This window comes from Cervus canadensis, chromosome 29 (genome assembly GCF_019320065.1).
Source record: "Cervus canadensis isolate Bull #8, Minnesota chromosome 29, ASM1932006v1, whole genome shotgun sequence".
Classification (NCBI taxonomy): domain Eukaryota; kingdom Metazoa; phylum Chordata; class Mammalia; order Artiodactyla; family Cervidae; genus Cervus; species Cervus canadensis.
The window spans coordinates 45344372-45370955 of record NC_057414.1 but is presented as its reverse complement, the minus strand read 5'-3'; the positions used below and the strand labels follow the sequence as shown (position 1 = coordinate 45370955).

The following is a 26584-nucleotide window of genomic DNA, read 5'->3' as shown; positions in this document are numbered from 1 at the left end:
GGTGGTGGGGGGGTGCGGTTCAGGGCCGGCCTGGCTGTCTCGGGCCCGCAGGCCCAGGGGGCCAGGAGGACCCAGGCCGGCTCACACGGCGGATCCCGGCGCGGGGCGGGGGCAGAGCACACAGGGCCAGGCCGTCTCCACAAGCGGCACTTTATTCTGGCGGGGCGGCCAGCCCGTCACAGGCCAAACCAGCCCGGGACGCCCCCGCGCCGCGGGTCGGGGCTCTGGAGCCGCCGCTGCTCCTCCAGCACCTGGTCCCGGAGGTCCTCGTCTGTGGGGCGGCCTCCGGACTGCTTTCCCTTGGGAAACAGATCTGGGAACGTGAAGGTCTGCCCGTGTGCCTGCGGACAAAACAGACGGGCTCAGCCCGGGACCCTGGCGGGGCGGTCCGGGGGGAGATGGAGCTGCCTGCCCCACGCCTGCAGGACAGACGCACGGCCAGAGGACAGATACGCGGGCTGGGCCTCGGCCTTCAGCAGCAGAAGCCACTGCTGTGACAGGCCCCTTCTCACTGAGGCCGGCTCTTCACTGGCGGAGCCCAGTGAAGCCCCGCTCCCAGCAGGAGCTGCCAGGCCAGACTGAAGGCAGGGGGGCAAGTAGAACGGGGCACAGCGCGCGTCTGCTGCCTCCCCGGGACGTTTCCCACCCGAAGTACCTACATGCCTTCACCCACATGAAAGACCAAGACCCCTCCTGGCTCAGCTTGGCAAACAAAACACATGTAACGTACAATGAAATGTACACGCAAGCCGTCTATAAATCAAGACCGGCTTTGCAAATTAACTGGTTTTACGTCTTTCACTGAAAGTTCAGAATGCAGGAGGGCTGGCTAAGTCCCAGCCTGAACCCCCAACACATGGCCGGGGTACACCAGTCCGGCCCGTCAGGGGGCTGGGGAGAGGAGGGGACCCCGATGGCGGGAGGTGAGCAGCCACCTCCGCACGCTGCACGTGGCAAAGCGGCTCCAAAGACTGGGGGGACCTGCCGATGTTTGCAGGGCCATGCCGTCCACCTCTGGATGGGCAGAGAGATGGAGGCTGGCACCTGGATCTGGAAAGTTTTAATAAGTAAAATCAGTGAAGTGAGCTTGGTTCTTGGAGACCCTTGTTTTGTGAAGAAGTTTGGATTTGGGCAGGCGGCCAAGCGTGATCTGCAGCAGCCCACAGCGCCGGCCCCGAGAGTGGGGCGTTCACAAAGCCTGCTCACGCGGCGAGCACAGGCCCCAAGCCATGAAAGGCCGCGCCTGTGCGCGCGGTAGCCCGCCTGCAGGAGGGGTCGCTTACACATTTCAAGACTCTCTTTCTTCTTCTTTAAAATACCAAAGGGCAATAGTTTACATGCAGGGCTGCTTGCCCAGAATGGGGGATTTATGTTTAATATACCGAGGTGATTCTGCTAGCTTTCTGAGGTGGGGAACCCAAAGTGACATTTTTAACTATAAATACAAAGATGGCAATCTGCAACAGCCTGGGAGGGACGGAGGGCGCCACGCAGAGTCCCCCACCGCCTCTCCCTGCGACGGGCTCCGTGCCTGGAGAAGGTCAGCCTGTGCTCTCCCCCACCGTCTCTCCAAGACGGGGCTCCCTTCCTAGAGAAAGGCGCCCTGTGCTTTCAGAAATAACTCTCCACCCTTGTGAAGCTGATGAGCAGAAAAGCAAAGGAGCGGGTGGGGGGGGCATCGCAGTGAAGAGTGAAGACACCGGGAGGGCGTGGGGGCCGAGTCCCGATTTCTCTACAAAACAGAGGTCTCCACAAACACATAGCCTCTGTCCCTGGCAGGCTGCAGCTGGGGGCCGAGGCTCCATGCTGTGGGGTGACCCAGGCTCGCCAGCTCCCCAACTCTCCACCAGAAAGACGTTCATTGGGTTGTGGGGGGAAATCCAGGACCCCCACCACGTGAGACTGGCTTTCTCAAAGCAGCCAACCCCACATGCATCTGGGGGCTTCACTTGTCCTGCTGCCCGATGTTGGGGCACTGCACTGTCAGCTCTGATGAGACGCTGGGGGGGAGGCCTGCCAGGACTCGTGGGGGACAGAGAACGGAGCCCTTCAGGGGGCGAGGGCCCAACCTCCCGGCCCGTTTCCAGGCAGAGATCTGCTGGAGTCAGCAGGGAGGGAGTCCGTTACGAATTTAATTTTGGAGCAGAGGGAAGCGTGCCGGGCGGGGACGCGCTGGGGCTTCACAGGGAAGAAAGGCGGCCGGGCGGCAGCTGCAGATACGCGGCTCGGCTTCCAGAGCGAGGTGGGGCGGGAAACGCCAGGCTCGGGTGACTCAAAAGCCACTTGTAACTATAGCTCCCGCTCAAGGGCCTCGTGGCGAATGCCGACATATGGGGTGTCAACCGGCTGCCATGACAAAGACAGATGGCCCGGCTGAACGCAGAGGACACAGGCGTCTTTATAAGGCCAACGGCTGCTCTCCTGCCCTGGATTGGCTGATTTTATGCACAGCAAATATTAGGCCAAATAATTACGGGGGCCCCTGTTTAGAACAACTGTGACTGTTTTTCAGAAAAGCTGCCATGCTAACTGGGTCTTTCACCAAACTGCCTCCTAAGGCCCGAAACAGGGCCCTGGGCAGAGCTGTTTTCATAATAACACCACTGCCACCTAGCGGCCGGCCTGTGGGCGCCTGCCCGACCAGGTTGTTTACAGGGAAACTGAAGGAGCTAGAAGACCCCTGCCCCCACCCCACCCCAGCCAGGGTTTCAAACAGCAGCTAGCTGACTCCATGCGCGGGTCCAAGGTCACCTGCCCCATCAGAGGGATCCCACCGGGAGCCCACGGGCCTCACTGCCGGCGGCCAAGGTTGCAGATCCTAACTCCAGGGGTTCTCTGTCTAGGGGAAGCTCAGGTCGGCAGGAAGGAGTGGAGAGGGGCTTTGGAAATGCGGGTCTCACTCTCACCAGCTCGGGGTTTCGGTCAGCAAAGGCTCAGCTGGGGTGCTGGACCCCATTCCCGGAGCCCCTGCTAGGCAGGAGACCGTGTGAAGAGAAGCTGGCTGGGGTGGGGTGGGGGGGTGCCGACCCCCACAGTCCAGACCAGAGGAGAGGGGGTCAGTCAGGACCCAGGACTCCCCACGTGGTCTGCCCCTGAGACGGGGGCCCCTGCAGCCACGCACCTCCACCCCAGGCACCAACCGCTCCCTGGCCTGGACGCTGGTTACTGTCTGAACCGACCCCTAGGCCAGGGAGCCTGCTTCTGTCCTCAGCACATTCACAGCTGGCCCCGGAGAAGTTCCCGGGAGCCCGCCTAGCCCTTCCCGCCCCAGCTCCTCCAGGGGCCCCGTGCGGACCAGAACGAAGGGCCAGCCTGGGCCCCGGGCTCTGCCCGGCCCGGGCCCCGGCGGGGTGAGCGCTCACCAGCTGCACGTACGCCACCTTGTAATCGGGCTGCTTTATCCCGACGTTCCTGTGGTCCCTCCTCCTGCTGGAGCCTGTCGGAAGCGGGAGAGACAGAAGCCTTCACTCCCAGCATGCAGCTCTCAGCCCCGCTAACCCAGGAACCCGCTTTCTAGAAAGAGGGACACACGTGGGCACCTACGTCTGAGGATGGCCACCAGCCTCTGCTTGGTGCAAACCCAGATGGGTCTAAGACAATCGGAGAACTGGCTCTCCCTTGGTGTCATGGAGGCTCTCACAGCCTGACCTCCCTTCGACAGAGGATCGTCATATTTACAACTAGGAAACCAGAGGCTGGGGAGCAGGGGTCAACGGGGAGGCATGAGAAAGCCCCAGTGGAGTAAAATGAGCACTTTGCTGACCAAGGCCAGCGTGGGGGCGCCAAGTGGGGGCCCTGCTCTGAGGAGCCGGTGGGAACCAGGCCTCCGAGTCCCAGCCCCGGGAAGGAGGGCCCCTCTCCCCCCAGGCGAAGGACCACGTGCTGGCGGGGCTGACAGGGGCCAGGCCTGCTGAGCTCGGGAGGAGCCCCCGGGCCTGCGACCCACCGTGCTGTACCCTGGTCCGCACGGCAGCCACCGGCACGCTGTAGATGCGCTCGAGGTAGTTCTTGAGATCCACTCTGGTCATCCTGGGGCAGGAGGGAAAGAGGGGCCTCTGAACAGGGTGGAGAAGGAAGCAGCCTGCCGGGTGGCGTGAGCTGCTGAGCGCAGACACCAGGTGGGAGCCGGCCGGGGCTGGGGCCGGGCCCTGCTGACCCTGCAGAGGCGTCTGGACGCAGCAACATGGGGGCGATGGGGGATCGGCTCCCAGGACTCAGTCCTGGTCACCCTGCCTGGGGGCCTAGCTGACGAGCGGAGGGGAGGAACGGCCTGCGAGTGCCCTCTGGCTGCCGGGAGCCGCCTGCAGTGCCCAGTCGCCTGCGTTGCAGCTGCCGCCCTGTCCATGGCGCCCCCGCCCCCCACCAGCACAGGCGTCTCCCAGCAAGGATGGCCAAGGCGATGGCGGTGCCATCCCCTCTTCCCCTGACAGGGCCCAGCCTCTCCTGGCCTGGCCTCCGAGGCGGACGGCATGACCCTCAGCTCCCACGGAGGCTCGAGCTGATCCCAGAGCCCTGAGACCTCAGCATGGGGTGCAGAGAAGCTGTGTCTCCTCAGCAACAGAGGCCTCTGTGAAGGACCCACCGAAGGACGGAGGCTCTGGGAGCTGTGGTGAGCGGGTGCCGGGGTCAGAGCCCAGCCTCCTGGGAAGGGCAGCCAGACCAATGCAAGGAAAGAAGTTGGGTCTCTCAGGCTGGACTTCCCGGGGGTGGCAAGGAGCCCAAGGCACCCTCACCCAAGGCTCTGCACACACCAGGTGTCGGTGCAGGGCTGCCTGCAGAGTTTCTGTGGTAGGAAGACCCTTGCTGTGAGTGGGGTTCAGCGGCACCTCCAAGGCCGTGGGCCCCCGGCCTGAATTCCTCTGGGGTCAGGGGAGGCTTACTCCATGGGGATCCGGAACTGCACAGTGTCCTCAGGCTGGGCCGTGCCGGGCCGCACCAGCTGGATGAAGAAGTTGGTGCGGAAGACCCGGAGCTGGGGGTTGCCCAGCTGGTACAGAGGGTACCTGCAAGGCGGGGGGGGGAAAACAGGTCATGTCAAACGCCCAGAACACGAGGCTCCCAGGATGCCCCAGCAGGGTGCACAGGTCATCACGCCCACGGGGCTGAGGAGCCGAGGGGGCAGTCACCCACAGGTCAGCCCTTCCCTCACCCGGTATGGGGCAGCCAGTCCCATCCCCGGGGCAGTGTGGCCTGTTGACCCTCAAGGTCGGCCTTTGGAAAGAACCAGTGAATGATTCACGAACAGACGACGTGCCCACCCTGCCTTGTCAACAGGCTCAGAGTCATGTGTTTGTTCAAAGTGCCGGCTGCACAGGCACGCAGCCCCCGCATGGCTGTCCCCCCGGAATGGGCCCCACACCCAGCATGGCCTCCAGCTCCCTTCCGCTCAGGTGAGGTGGGATCAGTCGGAACCAGCTTAATCTGCGCTGGCTCAGCCCCGCTGAGAGGACAAGGACAGGGCCACCTCCACCCCCGCTCCCCCCCACCCCATGCTGGAAGCGCCTGCTCATCCTTGACAAGAGTGAAGATCAAACGATAAAGGGTGAACAAACAACGGAAAAAAAAGATAAGGGACTCAGGGGCTCAGGAAGGCGGTGTGTGCAGGTCACCAGTACATGCTCACTGCCTGCCTCCCTCACCCCTCAAACCCCAAAGCGGGACAGAGACATCTAGAACGTATGGGTGGGCACCACCTGTGGTTCCAACCCATCCCTTCCAACTGGACCTATGCCCCCGTGGGTCTGGTGGGTGAGGAGGGCCACACTGCCAACTGGACCCAACCAGGCCTCAGGGCTCATGGTCCAAGGAGGTGGGGGCCCAAGGTCGGCAGGGCCTGTGAGGGGTCAGGGGTCCACTGGGAGCCAAGGAGAGGTGTTTCGGTGGAGGGTGGGCACAGGGGCTGACGATGCCATCAAGGGATCCTGGTGACCAGTTTGCAGCATGGCACACGGCGGCCTCTGATCTGGGGGGGCACCAAGAACCAGGGGAGAGGGGCTCGGTGAAGCCAAGTCCCAGGATGCCTCTGGGCCTCTCAACTCTGGGGAGTAGGACTGGCCGGGCCGAGGTCCTGGATGGGGCATCCTGGGAGTGGCAGAGGCTCTGGACCCTGACACAGGTGGGGACGCCCGCGGGCAGACCAGTTCTGAGCTAAGTGCCAGCTGACATCTACTGGGGTCTCCTGGTGACCCCGTCGCACGTGGCAGCTGCCGGACACCAGCAGCAGCACCTCCCGACGGCAAAGCGTCGGGCGCGGGTCGGGGGGTGGGCGGCGTGCCCGCCCACGACGGAGCCTCGCCCTGTCCTCGTGGGGCTGGGCCGGAGAGTGGCCACCAGGCTCGCCTCTTCCCCCTGGTGACCGGCCGCGGGCACTGCAGGGGCCACGGTTCGGGCCCCTGGGAGCTGCCGGGGCGGGGGGCGCGCGCAGCCCGCGGGGCCCAAGGCCCGAGGCCGGCGCTGACCGGCCGCACCGACCTCCCGCTCACCTTCGCCGAAGGCCAGGCTCGACCCCGGGAGAGGCTCGTGTCCCGCGGGCCCCGGAACGACCCCCGGAACGACCCCCCTCCCCGGCCCCGCCCCGCCCCGCCCCGCCCCGCCCCGCCCCCACGGGCGCCCAGACGCCGCGCGTCCCGCCGGGTCCCGAGTCCCGACCCCGCGGCCCGGCGCCCCGAGCCCAGCCTTGGGGGCGGCCACGCCCCCGACCCCGAGCGCCGTGACCCCCCACTCACAGCACGTTCCGCGCCATCGCCCGCTTCCGGGGCCGCGGGCGGAAGGAGGGGCGGGCCCAGCTTAGGCCCGCCCCCCGGCGCAGCGCCCCCTGGCGCCCGGGAGGACGCGCACCGCCCGCATACCTGGGCCCCACCTGGGCCCCACCTGGGCCCTGAGCCCTGCACACCCAGCGCCCTACTTGTGCCCGGCAGCACACCCTAGTGCCACCAGCCCCTCACGTCCTCCCTCCTCCCCGGGGCCCAGCGCACAAGTGGACCACCACGGATACCACCACGGATACCACCACGGATGCCCCCACGACTCCAGCCTAGTGCCCAGGCACACTGCTGGCCACCCACCACCCAGAGCCTGCCACCCTTCCAGCTGGTGGCCCAGGTGGGAGACTGGGGGAGTGGGGAAGGTGTGAATTCGTGGGAGGCCCCAGTCGGTAAAGGATCCGCCTGCCAGTACAGGAGACCCGGGTTCAATCCCTGAGTTGGGAAGATCCCCTGGAGAAGAAAATGGCAACCACTCCAGTGTTCTTGCCTGGAGAATCCCATGGACAGAGGAGCCTGATGGGCTACATATAGTCCATGGGGTTGTAAGAGCCAGACACAACTGAATCGCTGAATTACCACCTCTCGCCACCTGGCCACAGTGGCTGCCTCCCTCTGTCCGTGGAACTCTACCACCCCACCCCAGCCCTTCTGGCCAAGTTCTCGTGCCTGAGATGCCCCCCAGGGCCCCCCAGCCATGCCCGCCCCCCAGCCTCCGTGAGGCCATTGGCTTTTCCAGGCCGCAGCGGGCCCGCCCTGCTTCTAGCCTTGGCACAGCCCTCACTGGGGCCCTGTCACAGAGCAGGATCAGAGACCCTCTGTTGTACACCCACCCCCACGTACACACAGCGGGCAGACCTGGGGGGAGCGGGGCTCTAGGGTGGGGGCAGGACAGCAAGGAGGCAGGAGCAGGGGAGCCTGGGAGGGCGCAGGGGCTGCTCCTGGGGGCCCCAGGGTGGGAGGGGGCTGGAGGGCCCTCCTCACTGTCATGCTTGGTGCCGGAGACCCTAAGTGGATTCATTTAAGATGAAGAGACCCATGGTGGGGCGTGGCTGCTGGGGGGGTCAGCTGTGAGTGGGGGGGCCGCGTGCCTGCAGGGGAGGGCAGAGGAGGGCTATGGCCGGCTGTGGCCAGGGCCCAGCGAGGCTGACGGTGACCGTGGCAGGGCCCCGGAGGTGGGGAGAGGGCGGGAGCTGGAGGACAGGGGTCCCCCAACCTGGAGGCCGGGAAACTTTCTGCTTCATTTGTAAAGCTTTGACTCAGCAGACACGTGGCCAACCCAGAGAGAGGTCTCCATGTTGCTCAGAACGTGGCTGGAACACGCGGATGGGAGGCGGTGTGGGTCGGCATCCTGCTGGACCTCGGCAGGCGATGCTCTGATCAGTGAGGCTGAGAGCACGGAGGTCCTCGATGGGCTCTCAACAATGCAGACCCCGCAACACTAGACCGCTTCTCTGATTATCTGCCAGCTGGATTCTTCCCCTTCCGGCCTGGGACCTGTGAGTGCGAGGTGGGTGAGTCTTGATCCCCCGGGCCCCGCGGGCGGCCTCCCACCCCACTCCCCACCACCCTCCCCCCAGCCCGGGTCATCACCTCCCCCCCTTCCCAAGCAACACACAGCTTTGGGGGCTGAGTTTGCCAAACAGAGGAGAGGATGCCAATTAAATTCAAAGCTCAGATAAACAACTGTCTTTATTGTTTTTTAATAGACTCTTTAAAGAATGATTTTAAGTTTATAGGGAAATTGCTGAGAAAGTACAAAGGATTCCCATACACTCAGTTTCTCCCGCCCCTCAGCCTCCCATAGCATTAACACTTACACTAACGTGACACGTATGTTACAGCTGATGGGGCGATGCTAGTATGTTGTCATTAGCTGAAGTCCACAGTCGGCTCGAGGCTCACTCTTGGTGGGCCGTCTACAGATTTTGCCAGATGTACAGGGACACGTGTCCACGTAACAGCACCACACCTACGGGGGGGTCACTGCCCAGAAAACCCGCTGGGCTGCTCCCATCCGCCCCCGGTCCTGACCCGGCACCCGTGGGTCGTCCTGCTGTCTCCATGGGTCTGCTTTTCCAGGCTGTCCCGTGGTTAGGACCACACACTCTGTAGCCTTTTCAGACTGGCTTCTTTCCCTTGGCACTTACATTTGCTCTGCGTCTTTTCACGGCTTGTGAGTGGATTTGTCTTCAGAGCTGAATGATACTCCATCAGACGACATAGGATGAGATGGTTGGATGGCATCACCGACTCGATGGACATGAGTTTGAGTAAACTCCAGGAGATGGTGATGGACAGGGAGGCCTGGTGTGCCGCAGTCCATGGGGTCGCAAAGGGTCGGACACGACTGAGTGACTGAACGGAACTGAGCTGATAGGCCCTCACCTGATGCACTGCAGAAGGGTCCCCACTCCCCCACTGAGGGGCGTCTTGACGGCTTCCCCATGTTGGCCGTGATGAATAAGCCGCCGCACTCATCCAGGAGCAGGTTTTTGCCTGGGCCTGTGTTTTCAGCTCTTCGGGGTTCGGAACCAAGGATCGTGGTGGGTGAACCCCGTTGTGCGTGTGTGCCGTGCGTAAGACGGCGCCTCGCCTTCCCACCAGCCACAGGGTGGTATCTGTTGGTGTCTGTGTTTTGGTTCGGGCCTTACAGACGTGTAGGGACATAGTTCTTTTATTTTAAACAAACATTTTCATGTGTTAGATCTGACTTCCTGACGTGGGGCCCCCCAGAGCTTGGTGCCGGGGAGGCCCGGCAGTGGCCCGGGGGAGGAGGCACCCCCACAGGCGGGTGAGGAGGGGGGTGGGCAGGAGCCCTCCCAGGGGCGGCCTCCCCACTGTGCTTTGCAAGCCAGACTGGGGAGCGAGGGCTTCTTTCTGAGAGTAGTGGGCATCCCTGGAGGGCTCCAAGTTGGGCGATGGGTGGGGGGGTAGATAAGATGAGCTTGGAAGTGCTTTGGGGCTGCCGCTGAGGACCACGGTGCCTCAACATAAAAGAGTGAGATGTACTGGCCTGGCTGGGGGTGTGGGGAGCTTGGGGCAGAGGTGGGATGGGGCTGTGGTTTTGCATGCGGCTGTCAGCGCGCCTCCTGGAGGAGCCAGCACTCCCAGGGCACGCAGAGGCCGCATGCGAAGGCCCCCAGCCACATGAGAGAGAGGCAGAGGGCAGGGTGGGGGCGAGCCCCGGGCCTGCAGGTCTCCCCAGGTTCACAGGCCCAGAAGCTGAGCAGGTCCCCCCATCCTGGGGTCGGGGTTGGGGGGGGCTTCATCACAGAACACAGCTGAGTAAATCACTGGCTACTGACCGTGCGCTCAGCCTTTGGCCTGTCTCCCCTCCTCAAGGCGGCGGGGGTCCTGGAGGCCCTCCCTACTCAGGGCAGGCTCTCCGGCCGTCAGCCCCCTTCCTTGGGTCTTTTCCCAAAGCTTCCTCGTGAGCGTCACCCAGCAGCGCGGAGAAGGGACTTGAACGTAAATGAGAAGGCACCAGTGCCCGCTCCATGGCTCTCAGAAGGTCCAGGAACTGGGGACAAGACAGCAGACGCTGTAACGAGTGAGGCTGTCGGGGGTCTCACTGCTGGGGGCTCCAGGGGAGGGAGGTGTGGGCCGGGGACTGGGGGCAACACCAGACATACGGGTCTCACGAATCTTAGCATCACAGCCTAGCCTTGCAACCTGGGCGACTCCGAATGTTCCAGAAAGTTCCGAGGGCCGTTCTGAAGAGGGCGGGGGAGGGCAGTAAGCACACAGTCCTGATGGAGCGTACGTGCGATCAAGCACACGTCTCGTGGAAGATGTTTTCAATGGTTCTCATGCTTTTCTAAGTATGAGGAGATGCAGGAAGCCGGCTTTATGACATGTTCTCCTGGAAAACTGTCTGTGGGCCAGTTCTGCCAGTTTTCCCAGAGTGCCCCCCGTCCTGCCCTTTGTCTTAAGCTCCTGGAGGGCGTGTTGGCGGCCAGCGCTGTGCTGGGCGATGACTTCATTCCTGTAGAACTGTATGGTGGGCAACATTCCTTATTTTACAGTCCCTTCCCCTTCCGCCTTCACTTCAGTCGAGACTCCAATGGCATTGCATGACCAGTGTGTTCCATGGCAAGGATTCCCGTGACGGGTGGCTTGGGTTATGTGACTGGACTAGACCCTGTCAACAGTCACCCCGAACCTCTGGACCCCCAGTCTGACTCCTCTGTCACGGGCCAGGAAACGGGTCGCTCTTGCTGCTTCTTCCTACCCCTAGAATTTTACACAGTTACAGTGATGGATCTGACAAAACTGGCTGGCTGGTCAATCCTTTCAAGTCGTCTGTAATCATCATTCATTTTATCTGAGGCTCAATCGCGTTGTTGTTGATCAAAGAAACAATCGTCTTGTAAAATAGGCGGAATACACGTAATATAACAAAGGGCGTTAATAAGGTCATGAGCGTGTCTTTAAGCTGAGAATGTTAGGTGCGGCCCGCTATCTCCCCCAGTCATCTGGCCCGTCTGTTCTGTACCAGTTGCTATCTTTAAGGGAAATGATACACTGCTCATAAAGTCCACCAAAGATGTCTGCACGTCCAAGGCCAGCGGTGGGTCATCGTGACCCCTTACAGGACCGAGAAAGGAATGTTATCTTCTAAAGAGTTACATGGTTGACGTCAAAACAAGAAAAATAGATTTTTATGGTTGAGCAGGTATTCCTTTCCTTGGGGAGGTCTGGTTAATGCATAATGCAGATGCATAATGCCCACCAGAGGGGAGCGGGGAGGCCAAAGGGCAGGGGGAAAAAAATGTCGTGTTAAAATTTGCCTTGCCTTGCCTTAGAGCTTGAATTTTTTTCCTCAGGTGTTTGCTGTCCATGTTTAGAGCTACTGGTGTGGCCTGGCTGGAGGAGGCCGCCTGAGCCCTGCGGGTCTGCCCCCAGGAGTTGTGGGACCTGGCACCGTTGTGGGACCGTGTGTCTGGCCTCCTGGAGGGTAGAGGGGCCGCCTCTCGCTGGGGTCTGTACACGACGACCAGGGCCCTCGGCTCGGGGGCAGCGGGGGTCGGGGCGGGGGGGGCTCAGCGCCGCAGTCGTCTGCGCTCACACTTCAGTTGCACACCTTTCCGGCGTGTTTCTGGGTCACCCGTGTTTCTGACCCTGTCACCGGCCCGTCATTTGCTCACGGCCCCCTCTGAGGCTCTGCGATGGGCCCGTCTCTGGGGGTCCTGACCCCCAGCACCTCAGCATGCAGCTGTGTTAGGAGCGGGGCCTTTGCAGAAGCAACCAGATGACAATGCGGTCACTAGGGTGGGTCTGCTCCAGCCGGACCCGGGTCCTGGTGAGAAGGGGTCAGGACACAGACACGCAGCGGGTCCGGCCTGTGAAGACATGGGGGAGCTCGGCCGTCTGCAGGCAGAGCAGAGTCCTCAGGAGGACCCAGCCCTGCCCACACCTGGGTCTCGGGTTTCAGCCTCCAGGAAAACGACAATAAATGTCTGCCATTTAAGCTGCCCAGGCTGTGGGCCTTTGTTATGGTCACCTAGCAAACTAATTAGGGTGTTAATGTTTTCCTTATGGATTTCCAAGTGCATTTAGTGTATTAATTATATTACGCCCTTGGGGCTTCTCTGGTGGCTCAGTGGTAAAGAACCTAGCTGCCAACGCAGGAGACACAGGTTTAATCCCTGGGTCGGGAAGATCCCCTGGAGAAGGAGATGGCAACCCACCCGAGTGTTCTTGCCTGAGAAAGCCCAGGCAGGAGAGAGCAGCCTGGAAGGCGACAGTCCACGGGGTCGCAAAGAGTCAGACATGACCTAGTGACTGAGCGACAACAATGACCCCCTTGTCTATCATATTTCACCCAAAATATTTTCCCACTTTTGTCATTATACGTCTAGTGTTTCAAAGACAGCTCTGTTGAGATGTAGTTGGCATATCAATACAACACACTGCCCATTCTAAAACACATCCCAAGACAAGTTCTGACTTGTGCAGACACCGTGAGGCCGTCACCCCCTTCAGGAAGGCAGGCACATCCATCACCTCTAAGAGGGTCCTCTGGCCCTTGCAACCTCTCCTGCCACCCCGCCATGCCGTACCCCACCCCCAGGTCTTAAATAACAGTGGCTGTGTTCGTGTACATTTTCTAGGGCTTTCTATAAATGGAAGTATACAGCATGTACTCTTTCTTGCCTGACCTCTTGTCTCTCAGCATAACTATTTTGAGGTTCATCCGTGCCTGTTCATGCATCAGTGGGACATTCCTGCTGATTGCCATCGTATGGACACAGAAAGAATTCTGTTTATCCGTTCATCTGCCGATGGACGTTTGGGTTGTTTCCAGTTTTTGTCAATTAAAAATAAAGCTGCTATTTGCATTCATGTGAAAGTCTTTGTAAGGACAAACATTTCCTTTTCTCGTGGGGAAATGCCTAGAAGTAGGATTACAAGATCACTTGTACGCTTAACTTTTACAGAAAAAGAGACGCTGCCAAACTGTGTTGGTTTATGCTTCCAACAGAGATGCGGGGACCCTCCTCGCTGGCTGTTTGGACGGTCAGTCTTTTTTATTTTAGCTTCTCTCCTAGAATGGTGTCCCTGTGATTTCATTTTGCATTTTCCCAGTAACTGATGGTGTCGGGCACCTTTTCACATCCTGATTTGCCATCCAATTATCTTGTTTCGTGAAGTGTCACTTCTAAGACTGGGTTTTCCCCATTGTCAAAAGTTGCTTTATTGTTGTGTTTTGAAAGGTCTTTATATATTCTGGATCAGCCCTTTATGAAATGTACGCTTTGCAAAGATTTTCTCCCTGTCAGTGGCTTATCTTTTCATTGTCTTTACAATGCCTTTTGAAGAGCAAATTTTAAAAGGTCTTGATGAATTTCAACTTACCCATTCTTTTATTTTTTTTTTAGGGATTATGCGTTCCGTATCGAATGTAGGAGATCTTTGCTTTGTCTGAATTCACAGAAGTTCTCCCCTGTGTTTGTATGGTTCTAGTTTTACATTTAGGTCTATGATTCATTCACTTTGAGTTAATTTTTGGATGTAGTATGAGGTATAAATCCAAGTTCTCCTCCTTCTTCTTCTTTTTTTCCCCTTCATTTGCTTGTGGATATCCGATTTATTGGAAAGGCTGTTACTTCTGCACTGAATTGCCCCTGCACCTGTGGATGATCAAGTTGTCCATGAATAAAGGAGTTTCTCCTTCCTGCTCTTCAATCTGCATGACTTTTTCTTCTTGCTTGATTACACTAGCAAGAACCTCGAGTACAATGTTGGGTGGAAGTGGAGAGAGCAGACACTCTTGCCTCGCTCCTGGCTTAAGTGAGAAGACATTCAGTCTTAGATGCCCTTGTTGGGCAGAGGAAGTTTTCCTCTACTCCTAAGTTTGCTGAGAGCTTTACTTTTTTTTTTTTTTAACGAAATCAGGAATGAGTGTTGAATTTTGTCAAATGCTTTTTCTACTCCTACTGAGATGATTATATGGTTTTTATTTTTCAGTTTGTTAAAATGGTGAGTTACTGACTGATATTTAAAAGTCCCAACCCTGCGTTGCTGGGATAAAACACATTTGGTCTTGATGTGTTATCAATATTATACATATTGAGTGCTATTTGCAAAATTTTGTTTAGGACTTTTGTGTCTATGTTTATGAGGAATAGTGGTCTGTGATTTTCTCTTCTTGTACTATCTTTGGTTTTGGTTATCAAGGTAATGCTGGCCTCATAGATGAGTCAAAATTTTTTTTGTAGAATTTGTACCTTGTTGTTGTTTAGTAGCTCAGTCGTGCCCAACTCTTTGTGACCTCATGGACTGCAGCACGCTAGGCTTCCCGTCCATGCTCAAACTCATGTCCGTTGAGTCGGTGATGCCATCCAACCATCTCATCCTCTGTCGTCCCCTTCTCCTCCTGCCCGCAATCTTTCCCAGCATCAGGGTCTTTTCCAATGAGTCAGTTCTTCACATCAGGTAGCCAAAGTATTAGAGCTTCAGCTTCAGCACCAGTCCTTCCAATGAATATTCAGAGTTGATTTCCTTTAGGATTGATGTAATTGCTATTATTTTTTCTTTAGCCGTTTGGTATAACCCACCAGCAAAACCATCTGGGTCTGGAGTTTTCTTTGTGAGAAGGTTTTAAGTTACACTTTCAATTCTTTAATAGATACAGAGTTATTCATACTATCTTTCTTTGATTGGTCTTTGGTATTTTGTTTTGAAAGTCACTTTCATCTCACTTGTTAAATTTATTGTCATAAAGTTGTGCATAATATTCCTTGGTTATTCTTTTAATAGCTGCACAATCTGTATTGGGCTTCCCTGATAGCTCAGTTGGTAGATAATCCACCTGCAGTGCAGGAGACCCCAGTTCAGTTCCTGGGTCGGGAAGATCTGCTGGAGAAGGGACAGGATACACACTCCAGTCTTCTTGGGCTTCCCTGGTAGCTCAGCTGGTAAAGAGTCTGCCTGCAATTCGTGAGACCTGCATTTGATCCCTGGGTTGGGAAGATCCCCTGGAGAAGGGAAAGGCTCCCCACTCCAGTATTCTGGTCTGGAGAATTCCATGAACTGTATAGTCCATGGGGTCACAAAGAATCAGACATGACTGACTGACTTTCACAATCTGTATTGATGTCACCTCCTTGTTCCTGATGTTGGTCACTTCAGTTCTATCGCTTTTTCTCTTTTCCTGATCTGGTTTATCCATTTTTATTGGTATTCTCAAAAAACAAAGTTTTGGGTTGGTTTTCCTGCTTTTTCTATTGTTCTTCTGTTTTCTATTTCATCAGCTTCTTCCTGGTCTGTATTATCTCCTTTCTCATGCTTACTTTGGGCCGATTCGCATTTCTTTTCCTATTTTCTTCGGGTAGAAGCTGGGGACTGATTCGAGCTTGCTCTTGCTTTCTGACACAGGCATTTGTAGGAGAAACCTCACCCTCAGTCCTGCATAAGTTCTCATCTGCTGTGTTTTTGTTTTCAGTCTGTTGAGAATCCTTCCTAATTTCCTTTTTGATTTTTCCTTGACTCGAGGACTATTTAGAAGTGTGTTATTTAAATTCCAAATGTTTGAGAATTTCCCAAAGACTTTTTCCTGTTATTGATTTAAAATTTAATTCCATTATGGTCAAAGAATATAATTTATGTAACTTGAATCCTTCTCAACTTATTAAGTCTTGTTTAATGGCCCAGAACATGATCTATATTGGTAAATGTTCCATGTGCACTTGGAAAGAATGTGTATTTGAATGGCATGCTCTATAAATGTCAATCAAGTCAAGTACTGCTTTAGTCTCCTAACTTCTTGCTGATTTTTCTGCACTAAACAATTAATCATTAATTTCCAATTAATTATTGATAGAGGGGTACTGAAATCTCGGAGTGTAACTGTGCATATAATTATCCTACCAGTTATAGCCTGTTTAACTTTATGTATATTTCAAAGGTCTGTAATTCTTAGTAACCTTTTGTGTCTTTATATTTAAACCATGCTTCTTGTAGGCAGTACGTAGGAGGATTCTTCCTTTTTTAACCCCAGTATGACCATCTCTGCCTCTTCACTGGGGTGTTTAGGCCAGTTACACGTAACGTGCTTAACCATGGAAGGAAGCAAGTGCGTCATTTCTCGTCCATGTTCTACGGGTCCTGTCTCTTTTTCCTCCCTCTTACCTCTTCTTCTGCGTCAATCAAGAGTTTTATATGTTCCGTTTTGTCTTCTTTGCTGGGTCTTTCGATCTGTGCTGTTGTTCTGGCGTTAAGGGGTTTACAGTGTGGACTTCTCACAGTTGTTTTTGATTGATTGGTTTTCCTCCTCCTTATGGCTCGCTTTTTCCTGCTTCTTTGCCTGTTTGCTAATTTTTGATCAGATGCCAGACATTGTGTGTTTCCCCCTTGTTTGTGCAGGACCTCTTTCTACTCCTGCGAACGTTCTGGAGCTTTGTTCTGGGGAGCAGTTAAGTTACCCGGCCATGATCTGACCCTCTCTGGTCTTGATTTTTTCGGTTGTAAGGTGGGCCTGGGGAAGTGCCCCATCGGGGTTAACTGCTCCCAGAATTTTCCAAGTGCCCACGGCCCCGTGAAGTGTCCGTTTTCCGAGTCTGGTTGGTGGGAACGGACCCTGTTCCCAGCCCTGCCTGAGCAGTGGACATTGGCCCCTCCACCCCTCCTGGTGGTTCTCTTCCAAGCCTTGAATAATTTCCTCCCAAGCACGTGTTGCTCTTTCCCCGACTGGACATGCGAGCGGGCCCCTCTGCAGGCCTCTGGGGCCCCGCTCACGCTCTCTGCTCCGATACTCTGTGCCATGAACTTTTGTTGCCTGGGTCTCCCTGGACCCTCAGCTCTTTCTCATCAGTTCAAGAATCCCACTGGGCTCCCCCCCAACTTCCCCCTTCCTCTCTCGAGGAAGCAAGTTGAGCAATTCCAAGCCTGAAGCTGATTGTTTCTCATCTCCTAGGGACCGATGCTCTTAACTGTCTGATGTTTACTGCCCTGAAAAATAAATTGTTTCTTGTACTTATATGTTTTTTTGTTGTTTGGTTTTGTTTGGAGGGTTGCTCCAGGCAGGAGGATAAATCTGGTCCCTGTTTCTCCATCTTGCCAGAAGCAAATGTCTGCCTTTTAATTTGGATGAGCATTTTTTGATATACAAAAACAAGCCTTTTAAGCAATGAAATTTACTGAGTCTTTTCTTCTATGATACTTTCATTGTTTGTAAGTTTGTAAACTGTTGCCAGGATGAAAGCAGGTAAATACATACCTATATTTCTCTACAGTTTTATTTTAAAACTTTTTTTTTTTCCCTTCGCATACTGACCTCTGTAACTCTCCTGGCTTGTATTTTGATATTTGGTATATTTGGTCCTGGAGTAAAAAGCTCATTACCTTTTTCTCCTCCTGAATACCTTTCTGATTTTTCTCAACCTCCTGATTAAATGTCCTGCAACCTCTGATGGAGGTGCTGCCAGATTCTTCTGGTTTCGTGGTATCAGGGTGATAAATGTTGAAGAATTGAAACAGCTTGCCCGACCTACAGGAGAGGAGGGCGAGGGGCCCCACAGCGCTGCCTGTGTCTGGCGCCTTCTCGCAGTCGTGTGACCTTGGCACTCAGCTTAGCCCACTCTGAACTCCAGTGTGCTCTTGTGGAAAATGCGAGTGATGAGAGTGTTTGCCTCCTGGGGCTACTGTGAGGATTTCAAGAGACAAAGGCGAGGCAGCTTTGCCTGACTGCTGGTCTGCAGGGAGCTCTCCACACACATCAGATATGCTGCCTTCACTTCTGAAATCTGCTCTTAATTTTCAAAATTTTCTTGGCTCTTCCTGCCTATTTTTCCTTGTATGCGAATTTTAGGTTTGTCTTGCCAGCTCCCTCCCCACCCCTGGCTCACCCCTCACCCCCAAATAAATCCTATCAGAATTTTGGTTGGAAATCTGGCGAACCTATACATGAATTTGGGAAGATCTAATGTTTGCAAATGTCCTACCCAAGAACGTGGTGTGTTTTCTCTTTCTTTCTTTTTCAGACTTCATGTTTTTATTTCTCATTAAAGTATGTTGTTTTCTTCCTACAGATCCTGAACATTTCTGAAGAAGGTTTTTTGTCAAGTATTTTTATGTTCTTCGCTCCCCCTCTCCTTTTTGTTTTAGAATAACATTTTTTAAAATTCTGCTTTATCTTCTAACTGGTGGTTGCTAGAAAATCATAAAAATATTGATGTAAAATATGTATTTTGCATCTGGCTCCTTTCCTGAATTCTCTCATTCATTCTGAACGCTCTTCCGCTGACTCTCTCGGGGCTCCTAGGAATGTGGTATTTTGGTCTCCTCCTTTCCAGAAGTTGTACATCTTATTTCCGTTTAACATCTTTTGCATTGTCTTCAGTTTATAAAGCAGGGCTGAGCAGTAATGGTAAAAGCAGGCATCCTTGTTTGGTTCCTGTCTTGGACTGCAGATACCCCTGTGTTCCACCATCCAGGGTAGATAAAGGAAGTGCTTATTTATAATTTTCTATAGTTTATTGAGCTTGGTGTTTTGTTCTCAGAAATAAGGATTGACTTTCAGCAAAGATCCTTCCCCTGATGTTTAACGATCATGAACTATTTAAGACCTGCCAGAAACATAAATAAAAGTAGGAAGAACCTGCATCTGCCGCCCACCACTTGGCTTAAGAAAGACGAAGGATGTGAGGAAGGGTCCCGTGGCTCTGAGTGACCCCTCACCAGAGAAGCCCTCCCCTGCAGAGGGGACTGCTCATCTGAGAGGTGCAGTCCTCACAGCCAGGCCTATGGAACTTATTTCCATGTGTTGAACCACGTCTGCGGAGTCCCATCGCCCTGTGTTTTTCCTTTGGCGCCTTTCTCAGCGCTCCCAGGGCTGTCTGGGAACCTTTGCCAGGGCACGCATGCAGCTCTGGGTCATTGTTTTAACCGTCAACCCCACTCACAAATACTCCCCAACGTGCCTTCTCTCGGTGGAGGATTGGAGCTGCTCTCATTTTCCATAATTACCAACAAGAGTGTGCACTCAGCAGAAACCAGTGGGCCTTTGCAAGCTGCCCAGGGGCGGACAAATGAGTCTCCCAGGTCTCATCCTCCAACGCCTTCTCCCAGGATGGGCGAGCACGCTTCAGTGCACACCTCCCTCCCCGAGCCTTGAAAGGGAGGTGCAGACAGGAGTCTTGTGAGAACAGGGCCCCCTCCTGGATCACGCCCCCCGATCACACCACCGACACAGGGCCTCCAGCGTTCCGGACATGATCAAGGCCACGTATCCCGTTTGTCCGGCCCTTTCATCTCTCTTGGTCTAGCAGAAGTCATCACTTTTCTGTTGTTGTTCTTCTCAGTCACTTTATTAACTTTTCAGATGCCAGTGTCATAACATTCTTGTTTGTTTATAGTTGAACATAAAATTGCCAGATATACATTCTTTTCTTAAGTAGCCATGATGAAATCGTTGTTTTCACATGATATTTCATTATTTCTCCACTCATGTTCATGGTAAACCCGAGTGTAAGAAGATTAGAAACAACAAACAAATTGTATATGTCGCTGTGTGGGTTCTATATTTTTTGTAGCATCCAGCATGCATTATTCATTTATTTTCATGGGAGTGTAGTTGATTTAAAACACTGTGTCCATACCGTTGTATGGTAAAGCGATTCAGTTATGCACATGTGCACATTTTTTAATATTCTTTTCCATTCTGTTTATCACAGAGTATTGAACATAGTTCCCTGTGCCACACAGGAGGAACTTGTCATTCATTTGTTCTTTTTTGCTTTGAAGGATCGGCGACAGCTTTGAAGAGTCTGGGCCAGTTTTCTTGAAGAGGATCTCACAATTGAATTGGTTGGACAGTTTCTGCACAGTCAGACCAAGGCTGAACTTTGGGGCCAGAACACGGCTTCAGTGGCGTTGGGTCCTCTGGGCTGTTCATGGTCGTGTAGGCGCCCAAGGCCTGTGTCTCTCGCTGTTGACCGTAATGAGACTGATAACCGGGTTCAGATGAGGCTCACCAGTTTTCTGTTTTCAGGTATACTTTTAACTTGAAAAATAATGGGAGAAATGTTCACCTCTAGGGTGTGAGGCACTTATTCCAGTTTAACTTGAATTTTATGCTAAGGAAAGCAGCCTGGTGGTGGCCGATCAGACGTCCCCTCGACGTCTGTTTTAATCTTTCGAGGGAGGGGTGCACTGACCAGAAGGAAAGCATGTCCGTGTTAAAATAACGATGAAGCGCCTCCCCTCCTGGGACACCAGTGCCGGCCCTCCTTCAGTGGGATGCCCTTCCCGGGTGCCAAGGCCACACTGACTCGCTGGGTGAGTCCTTAGTCCCCGCGGTCGTGTCTGACTCTGCGACCCCATGGACTGTGGCCCGCCAGGCTCCTCTGTCCCTGGGATTCTCCAGGCAGGAATACTGGAGTGGGTAGCCATGCCCTTCTCCAGGGGGTCTTCCTGACCCAGGGATCCAACCCGGGTCTCCCGCATTGCAGACGGATTCTTTACCGTCTGAGCCACCAGGGAAGCCCATTTTATAGTAAAATGGAACTTTAAAAAAGAAGTGGGGAACTGTGCTTTTAAAGCCTGCCAGCTCCCATCAGATGGGCAGTGCCCACAGGAGCCCTGGCTGGCTTCTATACCTGGAACAAATTCCATCCTTGCAAGGCCTTGTCTGGCCCTAAAATGGCCTGGATGGGGACCCTTCGGACATTTCAAAATGGATTTTTATTTTTGCACTTATAGTTAAAGAAGCTAGCTCTGTAAAACATCCCTTTCTCAAGATTCTGAGCCTGAGAGGACAGAAGCGCTCCCGGGAGGAAGCTCGGTGTTAGAACTCATCATGTCCTTGAAATGCAAGCACAACCCCCATTGCTTGTGGCCAGAGCCTTGGCTCAGCGAGAAGAACATAAAACTGAAAAAAAAATGAGGGGAAACTTTTAAAACTGAATCAGTAAAACTATGAGATCTTTGTCTGTGTCTATCTGGATGTACGTACATCTTTGTACGCTTATAAATAGGGTCCTTTGTTCCTTGCGGTTAATATTACTGAAATTAATTTATAAAAGAGCTCTATTTAGTTGGCTTACAGTAGAGGCCTCCCTGGTGTCTCAGACGGTAAAATATCTGCCTGCAATGCAGGAGACCTGGGCTTGATCCCTGGGTTGGGAAGATCCCCTGGAGAAGGGAATGGCAACCCACTCCAGTATTCTTGCCTGGAGAATCCGATGGACAGAGGAGCCTGGCGGGCTACAGTCCATGGGGTCACAAAGAGTGGGACACGACTGAGCGACTGAACTGAACATACACACACGCACAAGTGCTTACACATTAAATATAGTGTGTAAATATTTCTAAATATAACAAAAAACTAAGTTTTTAGAAGGAACCTTGTGATATAAGATTGATCTTCAATAAATGAAAATAAATTTAAGTTGTTGGTTTGATTAACACAGGCATGTCCTTAGGGCCATCGACATTAAGTATAATTAAGAGAGCAGACTTCTGGGTGCCAAGGAGGAGGGAAGGAGGGGGAGTTTGGGGTTAGCAGATGAAGACTATTATACAGAGAATGGATAAAGGGCAAGGCCCTGCTGTCTAGCACAGGGGGCTATATTCAATAGCCTGTGATAAACTGTTATGGAAAAGAATATTAAAAAAGAATGTATATGTGTGTATATAACTGAGTCATTTTGCCCTGCGGCAGAGATTGGCAGAACACTGTAAATCAACTGTGCTTCATTCTTAAAAACTGAGGGACTTCCCTGGCAGTCCAGTGGTTAGGGCTCTGCGCCTCCAGTGAAAGGGGTGTGGGTTTGATCCCTGCTCAGGGGACTAAGATCCCACATGCTGTGGGCTGCAGCCAAAAACTTAAAAATTAAAAAAATCGAGAAAAAGGATAATTGTGTTTTATGGTATGTCTACTTAAAAACAGTTTCTCCAGATTTTGGTAATTTGAAACTTTAGGTTTGCTAAATTAAATTAAATGATGGGAATTCATTACATAGCCAGATCACTTCCAATGGAGATAAAATACTAAAACACTAATTGCTAAGCAAGTCTAAGTTTACCTACTGTATCTTCTTAACAGGGAAAACTAAAGCTGTTTGGGTTTGTGCTGGGGTGGGGGGGGGGGCGGACGTTTCTAGAGGTTACAGAATAGGTTTACAAGTTTGCTCACCAGGAGATGTTGAGATGACAAGCAGTTCACAGGTGCTTGCTTCTTGGTTTTTGCTAAAGATTCAGGTTTTTTTTAAGGGCTACAAATTATAATATATATGTAATTAAAGCTACTTTAACCTAGGTGCCCACAGGCAGATGAATGGAGAAAGAAGCTATGGTGCATATATACAACGGGATATCACTCAGCTGTAAAGATGAACACATCTGAGTCGGTTCCAATGAAGTGGATGAACCGAGAGCCTGTTATACAGAGTGGAATAAGCCAGAAGGAGAAAAACAGCTATCGTGTATTAACGCGTGTACATGGAGTCCAGAAAGATGGTGCGGATGAGCCTGTGCTCAGGGCAGCAGTGGAGATGCAGACGTGGGGGACGGGCGTGTGGATGCAGAGGAGGACGAGAGTAGCTCGGAAACACGTCCGTCACCGCGTGTGAAACAGGCAGTGGGAACTCGCCGTGTGCCGCAGGGGGCTCAAGCCCGGCGGGCTGGGGCGAGGGGGCGGGAGGGGACACGTGTGTCTGTGGCCTGCTCATGTCTGTCTATGGCAGAAGCCAGCACAGCACTGTACGGCAATCATCCTCCAGTTAAAAATAAATAAAATTTTAAAAAGCTACCTTAAAAAGGGAAACATTTCAGCATACAAGGAAACTAGGAAGGAAAATAATAAGATGAATGTTTTCAGTAAAATAAGAGGTGAAAAATGGAAATACATTTTGTTGAGGGCAAAGAGTGTGATGTTGTCCTGAAGAATTTTTAAGAGAGATTTTTGTGTGGCAGGAAGCAGCACAGTATTGTAAAGCAAATATCCTTTAATTAAAGATAAATAAATTTAAAAAATAAAGATACTAAACTAATTAGGCTTATTTAGGATGTTAAATTACATGGGAAATATTATCAAACAAAAAACAACATTAAGCCTTCTTTATGTTATGTCTGTATAAATATATTATACACTATGTGTTCCAGAAATTACATGAAATTCCTGGAAGCCTTGTGTGTTCTGACATAAAATGTTATCTGACATAAAAACTGAGGCTCCCACTGAAGGGGCTGAACCCAAGAATTAGGGTAAAAAAACAGAATCTGTAAAGTTTATGGTGTATGTAGACAAAGTCCACTCTGCATCTACAAAATTTATCCCTCACTGTCAGACGTTTCCCATCCTGATGACCTTGTAAAATGGCAATAGCCTGCTCCTAAATCAGAGAAATTAAGATGGGTAAACAACGGCTGTAAATTAAATGAACAATCAGAGCTGTGGGAAACCCAAGACGGCCGCTTGCTTCCTCCCGTCTCCCTGACAAACCCTATTTTTTATTTGATGGAGTAAAGCCTTCCCTTGATGCAAGGCTTATGGCCTCACAATGACAAAGAAACAGTTTAAGAATGTGTGTTCCCCTTGGCCTTTCGCCTCCCACGGTCTCCAATAATCAAGGCACCCACTTCGCTGGGCAAATCATACAAGTCTTAACAACAACTAAAACCTCACAAACTTCTTGAAATTATCTGTATTCTTATCACCCTCAGTCATCAGGCGAGGTCAACAAAGCTAACGGGAAGCCTGGACTCAACACAGGACAAAAACTAATCACACGGCACTGAGCGACCTGATAAGTGTGATTACAGTTTTTACGACTTTTTGTTTGACATGTTATTGGCTTTTAATCTTTGTTTTCCAGATGTAAAAGAACCTCTCCCCTTAAGCTTATGATGACTGGAAACAAGTTTGTAAATTACCACCCTTGTAAACAGAATTGAAGCATTTCTCTCTTCTCTCTGCCTGACCCCTTCAGCACTAGGAAACCCCAGCGTCCAGCAGCCTTTCCAGGTGAGTAAGGAAGGCCACTTCCTGGTGGGCACAGGAAGCTCAAGACACTCTGGACCTTGGGAAGACAGGAATCCAGCCAAACGCACAGGTGCTGCCAGCAGAGTCTGATAGCAGAGCTTTCCTGGCCGTGGGAGGCCTTTGGAAAGTCCAATTTGAGATTCTCTAGGAGTTAGTTTCAGCACAGCCGAATGTGAACGTGCCCACAACCCCAAAGAGGGCTTCCCTGATGGCTCAGCTGGTGAAGAATCCGCCTGCACTGCCGGAGACCTGGGTTCGACCCCTGAGTCGGGAAGGTCCCCTGGAGAAGGGAACAGTTACCCACTCCAGCATTCTGGCCTAGAGAATTCCATGAACTGTGTAGTCCATGCGGTCGCAGAGTCGGACACAACTGAGCGCCTCTCACTTTAACCCCAAAGAAGACGTCCTGTGGGCAGACAGCACGTGGAAAGGTGCCCATGTCACCGATCATCAGAGAAGCATCACAGTCAAACCCACAGTGAGAGGTAGCTTCACTCCCATCACCAAGGCCGTCATCAAAAAGACCCCCAGTGACAATGGTTGGCCAGGACATGGGAAAAAGAGAGGCCTGGTTGGTGGAAACGTCCGTCGGCGCAGTCACTATGGAGAACGGTATGGAGGCTCCTAAAAAACTAAAAATAGACCTTCCCTATGATTTAGCAATTCCACTTCTGGGTATATATCCAAAGAATAGGAAAGCACTCATTTGAAAAGGCACCCCCCCCTCCCCTTGCTCATAACAGCATGGTTTACAATATGAAAGCCACCCAAGTGTTCAGCAAAGGATGAGTGTCTGAAGAAGATGTGGTATATATATCATATACACAATGGAGTGTTTTGGTGTTGTTTAGTCGCTAAGTCGTGTCCAACTCTTTTATGACCCCATGGACTGTAGCTTGCCAGGCTTCTCGTTCCACGGGGTTTCCCAAGCAAGAACACTGCAGTGGGCTACCATTTCCTTCTCCAGGGGAATCTTCCTGACTGAGGGATTGAATCCACCTCTCCTACATTAGCAGATGGGTTCTTTACTAGTGACTCACTCTGGGGAGCCCCAGAGGGATATTACTCAGCCATGAAAATGAAATCCTGCCATTTTTCAGCAACGTGGATTAACTAGAGAACATTATGGTTAATGAAATAAGTCAGACAAAGAAAGACAAATAGTCTATGGTATCATTTTTATGTGGGACCTAAAAATAAAGCAAATGACTGTACATCAGAAAACAGAAACAGATTCACAGATACAAAGAACCAATGAGTGGTTATCATTGGGAAGCAGTGGGGGAAGAGGCAGAATAGAAGCATGGGATTAAGAGGTACAAACGACGTAAAGTAAATAACCAGGATTTCCCTGGTAGTCCAGTAGTTGAGGCTCCTTGCTGCTCATGCAGGGCACCCAGGCTTGACCCTGGTCAGGGAGCTGAGATCCCACCTGCTGTGCAGTGCAGTGAAAAATAAAATAAAAGTGAAAAGCAGATAACCAGCAAAGGTATGTTGTGCAGCGCGGGGAACCACGGCCACCGTTTTGTAATAACTGTGAATGGAGTGTAATCTATGAAAATGACGAATCACTGTGTTACATACCTGAAACTAATGGCATATTGCAAATCGACTATACCTAAATAAAAAAGAAAGAGCCCATGTGTCCAATTAACCTTAGGTAAATAATCAGGCCAAGTTTCTTGAAACCAGACTTATTTTTTGCAAACAGTCTCAATCTGGCTATACTTGATGGAAATAAGGATAATTTTAGAGAGACAAAATATGTTTTTTAACAGTATACCTTTGTGGATATTAAGTTCTGGTGCTATTGTCTTTGAGGTTTGGTATTTTCTGCTTAAAACTCACTTCCTAAATGACTCCTTGTTACTGTGTCACGTTATTGTAAAGTTTAAGTGAATTATTAAAAGGATGTTCTAAGCTGCTTTCTGAGGCTGATCGCAGTAAATTAACTTTGGATGAAGATCAGACACCCTATGACCTGCACCCAGGAGATTGTGTAGACTGAAAAAGACATCATTTAAAGGACTTTCTCTCCAACCTAGATGGAAGGACCCTTACCAGCTACTCTTCACTAGCTCACGCACAGTGAAACTGAAGGGAATTGACTCCTGAATTCGCACTTCCCACTTTACAAAGGCCTCTGCATCAGACTGGTCTGCAGAGAGGACTGTTGACCTCAAACTCACCTTAAAACGACCATCAGGACGACTAAGACTGCAGGAGGGGCCGCTGACCCAAGGACCCGGGCCAGGCCTGTGGGACCCACCCCGCTAGTTCAGCTGAACGGTTATTCAAATGCTTGTCTCCCTAGCAAAATAAAAAGTTATTGTTC

General features: G+C 52.4%; 1 protein-coding gene and 1 long non-coding RNA gene across 6 annotated transcripts; one reads left to right on the top strand and one right to left on the bottom strand.

Annotated features, from left to right (window-relative positions):
* Positions 1–136: 136 nt before the first annotated feature.
* On the bottom strand, positions 137–6808 carry MRPL23 (mitochondrial ribosomal protein L23). Of its 3 annotated transcripts, none has more exons than XM_043452215.1 (5): positions 6726–6808; positions 4881–5003; positions 3947–4029; positions 3381–3436; positions 137–341 (listed from the first exon to the last, which is right to left on the bottom strand). In XM_043452215.1, exons 1-5 carry the CDS (start codon positions 6740–6742, stop codon positions 177–179), a joined length of 444 nt encoding a protein of 147 aa, XP_043308150.1. In that variant the 5' UTR covers positions 6743–6808; the 3' UTR covers positions 137–176. The 3 variants fall into 3 exon arrangements, with proteins under 3 accessions (XP_043308150.1, XP_043308149.1, XP_043308151.1); XM_043452214.1 differs by having other exon boundaries at positions 3363–3436; positions 6726–6806; XM_043452216.1 differs by lacking the exon at positions 6726–6808 and adding an exon at positions 6483–6645 and having other exon boundaries at positions 3363–3436.
* On the top strand, positions 5318–26584 carry LOC122431115. 3 transcript variants are annotated; one of them, XR_006266445.1, is made up of 5 exons: positions 5318–5390; positions 6970–7101; positions 8028–8271; positions 20010–20256; positions 22525–26584. It is a non-coding gene; the product is annotated as an uncharacterized LOC122431115 (long non-coding RNA). The 3 variants fall into 3 exon arrangements; XR_006266446.1 differs by having other exon boundaries at positions 6970–8271; positions 22525–24231; positions 26295–26584; XR_006266444.1 differs by having other exon boundaries at positions 6970–8271.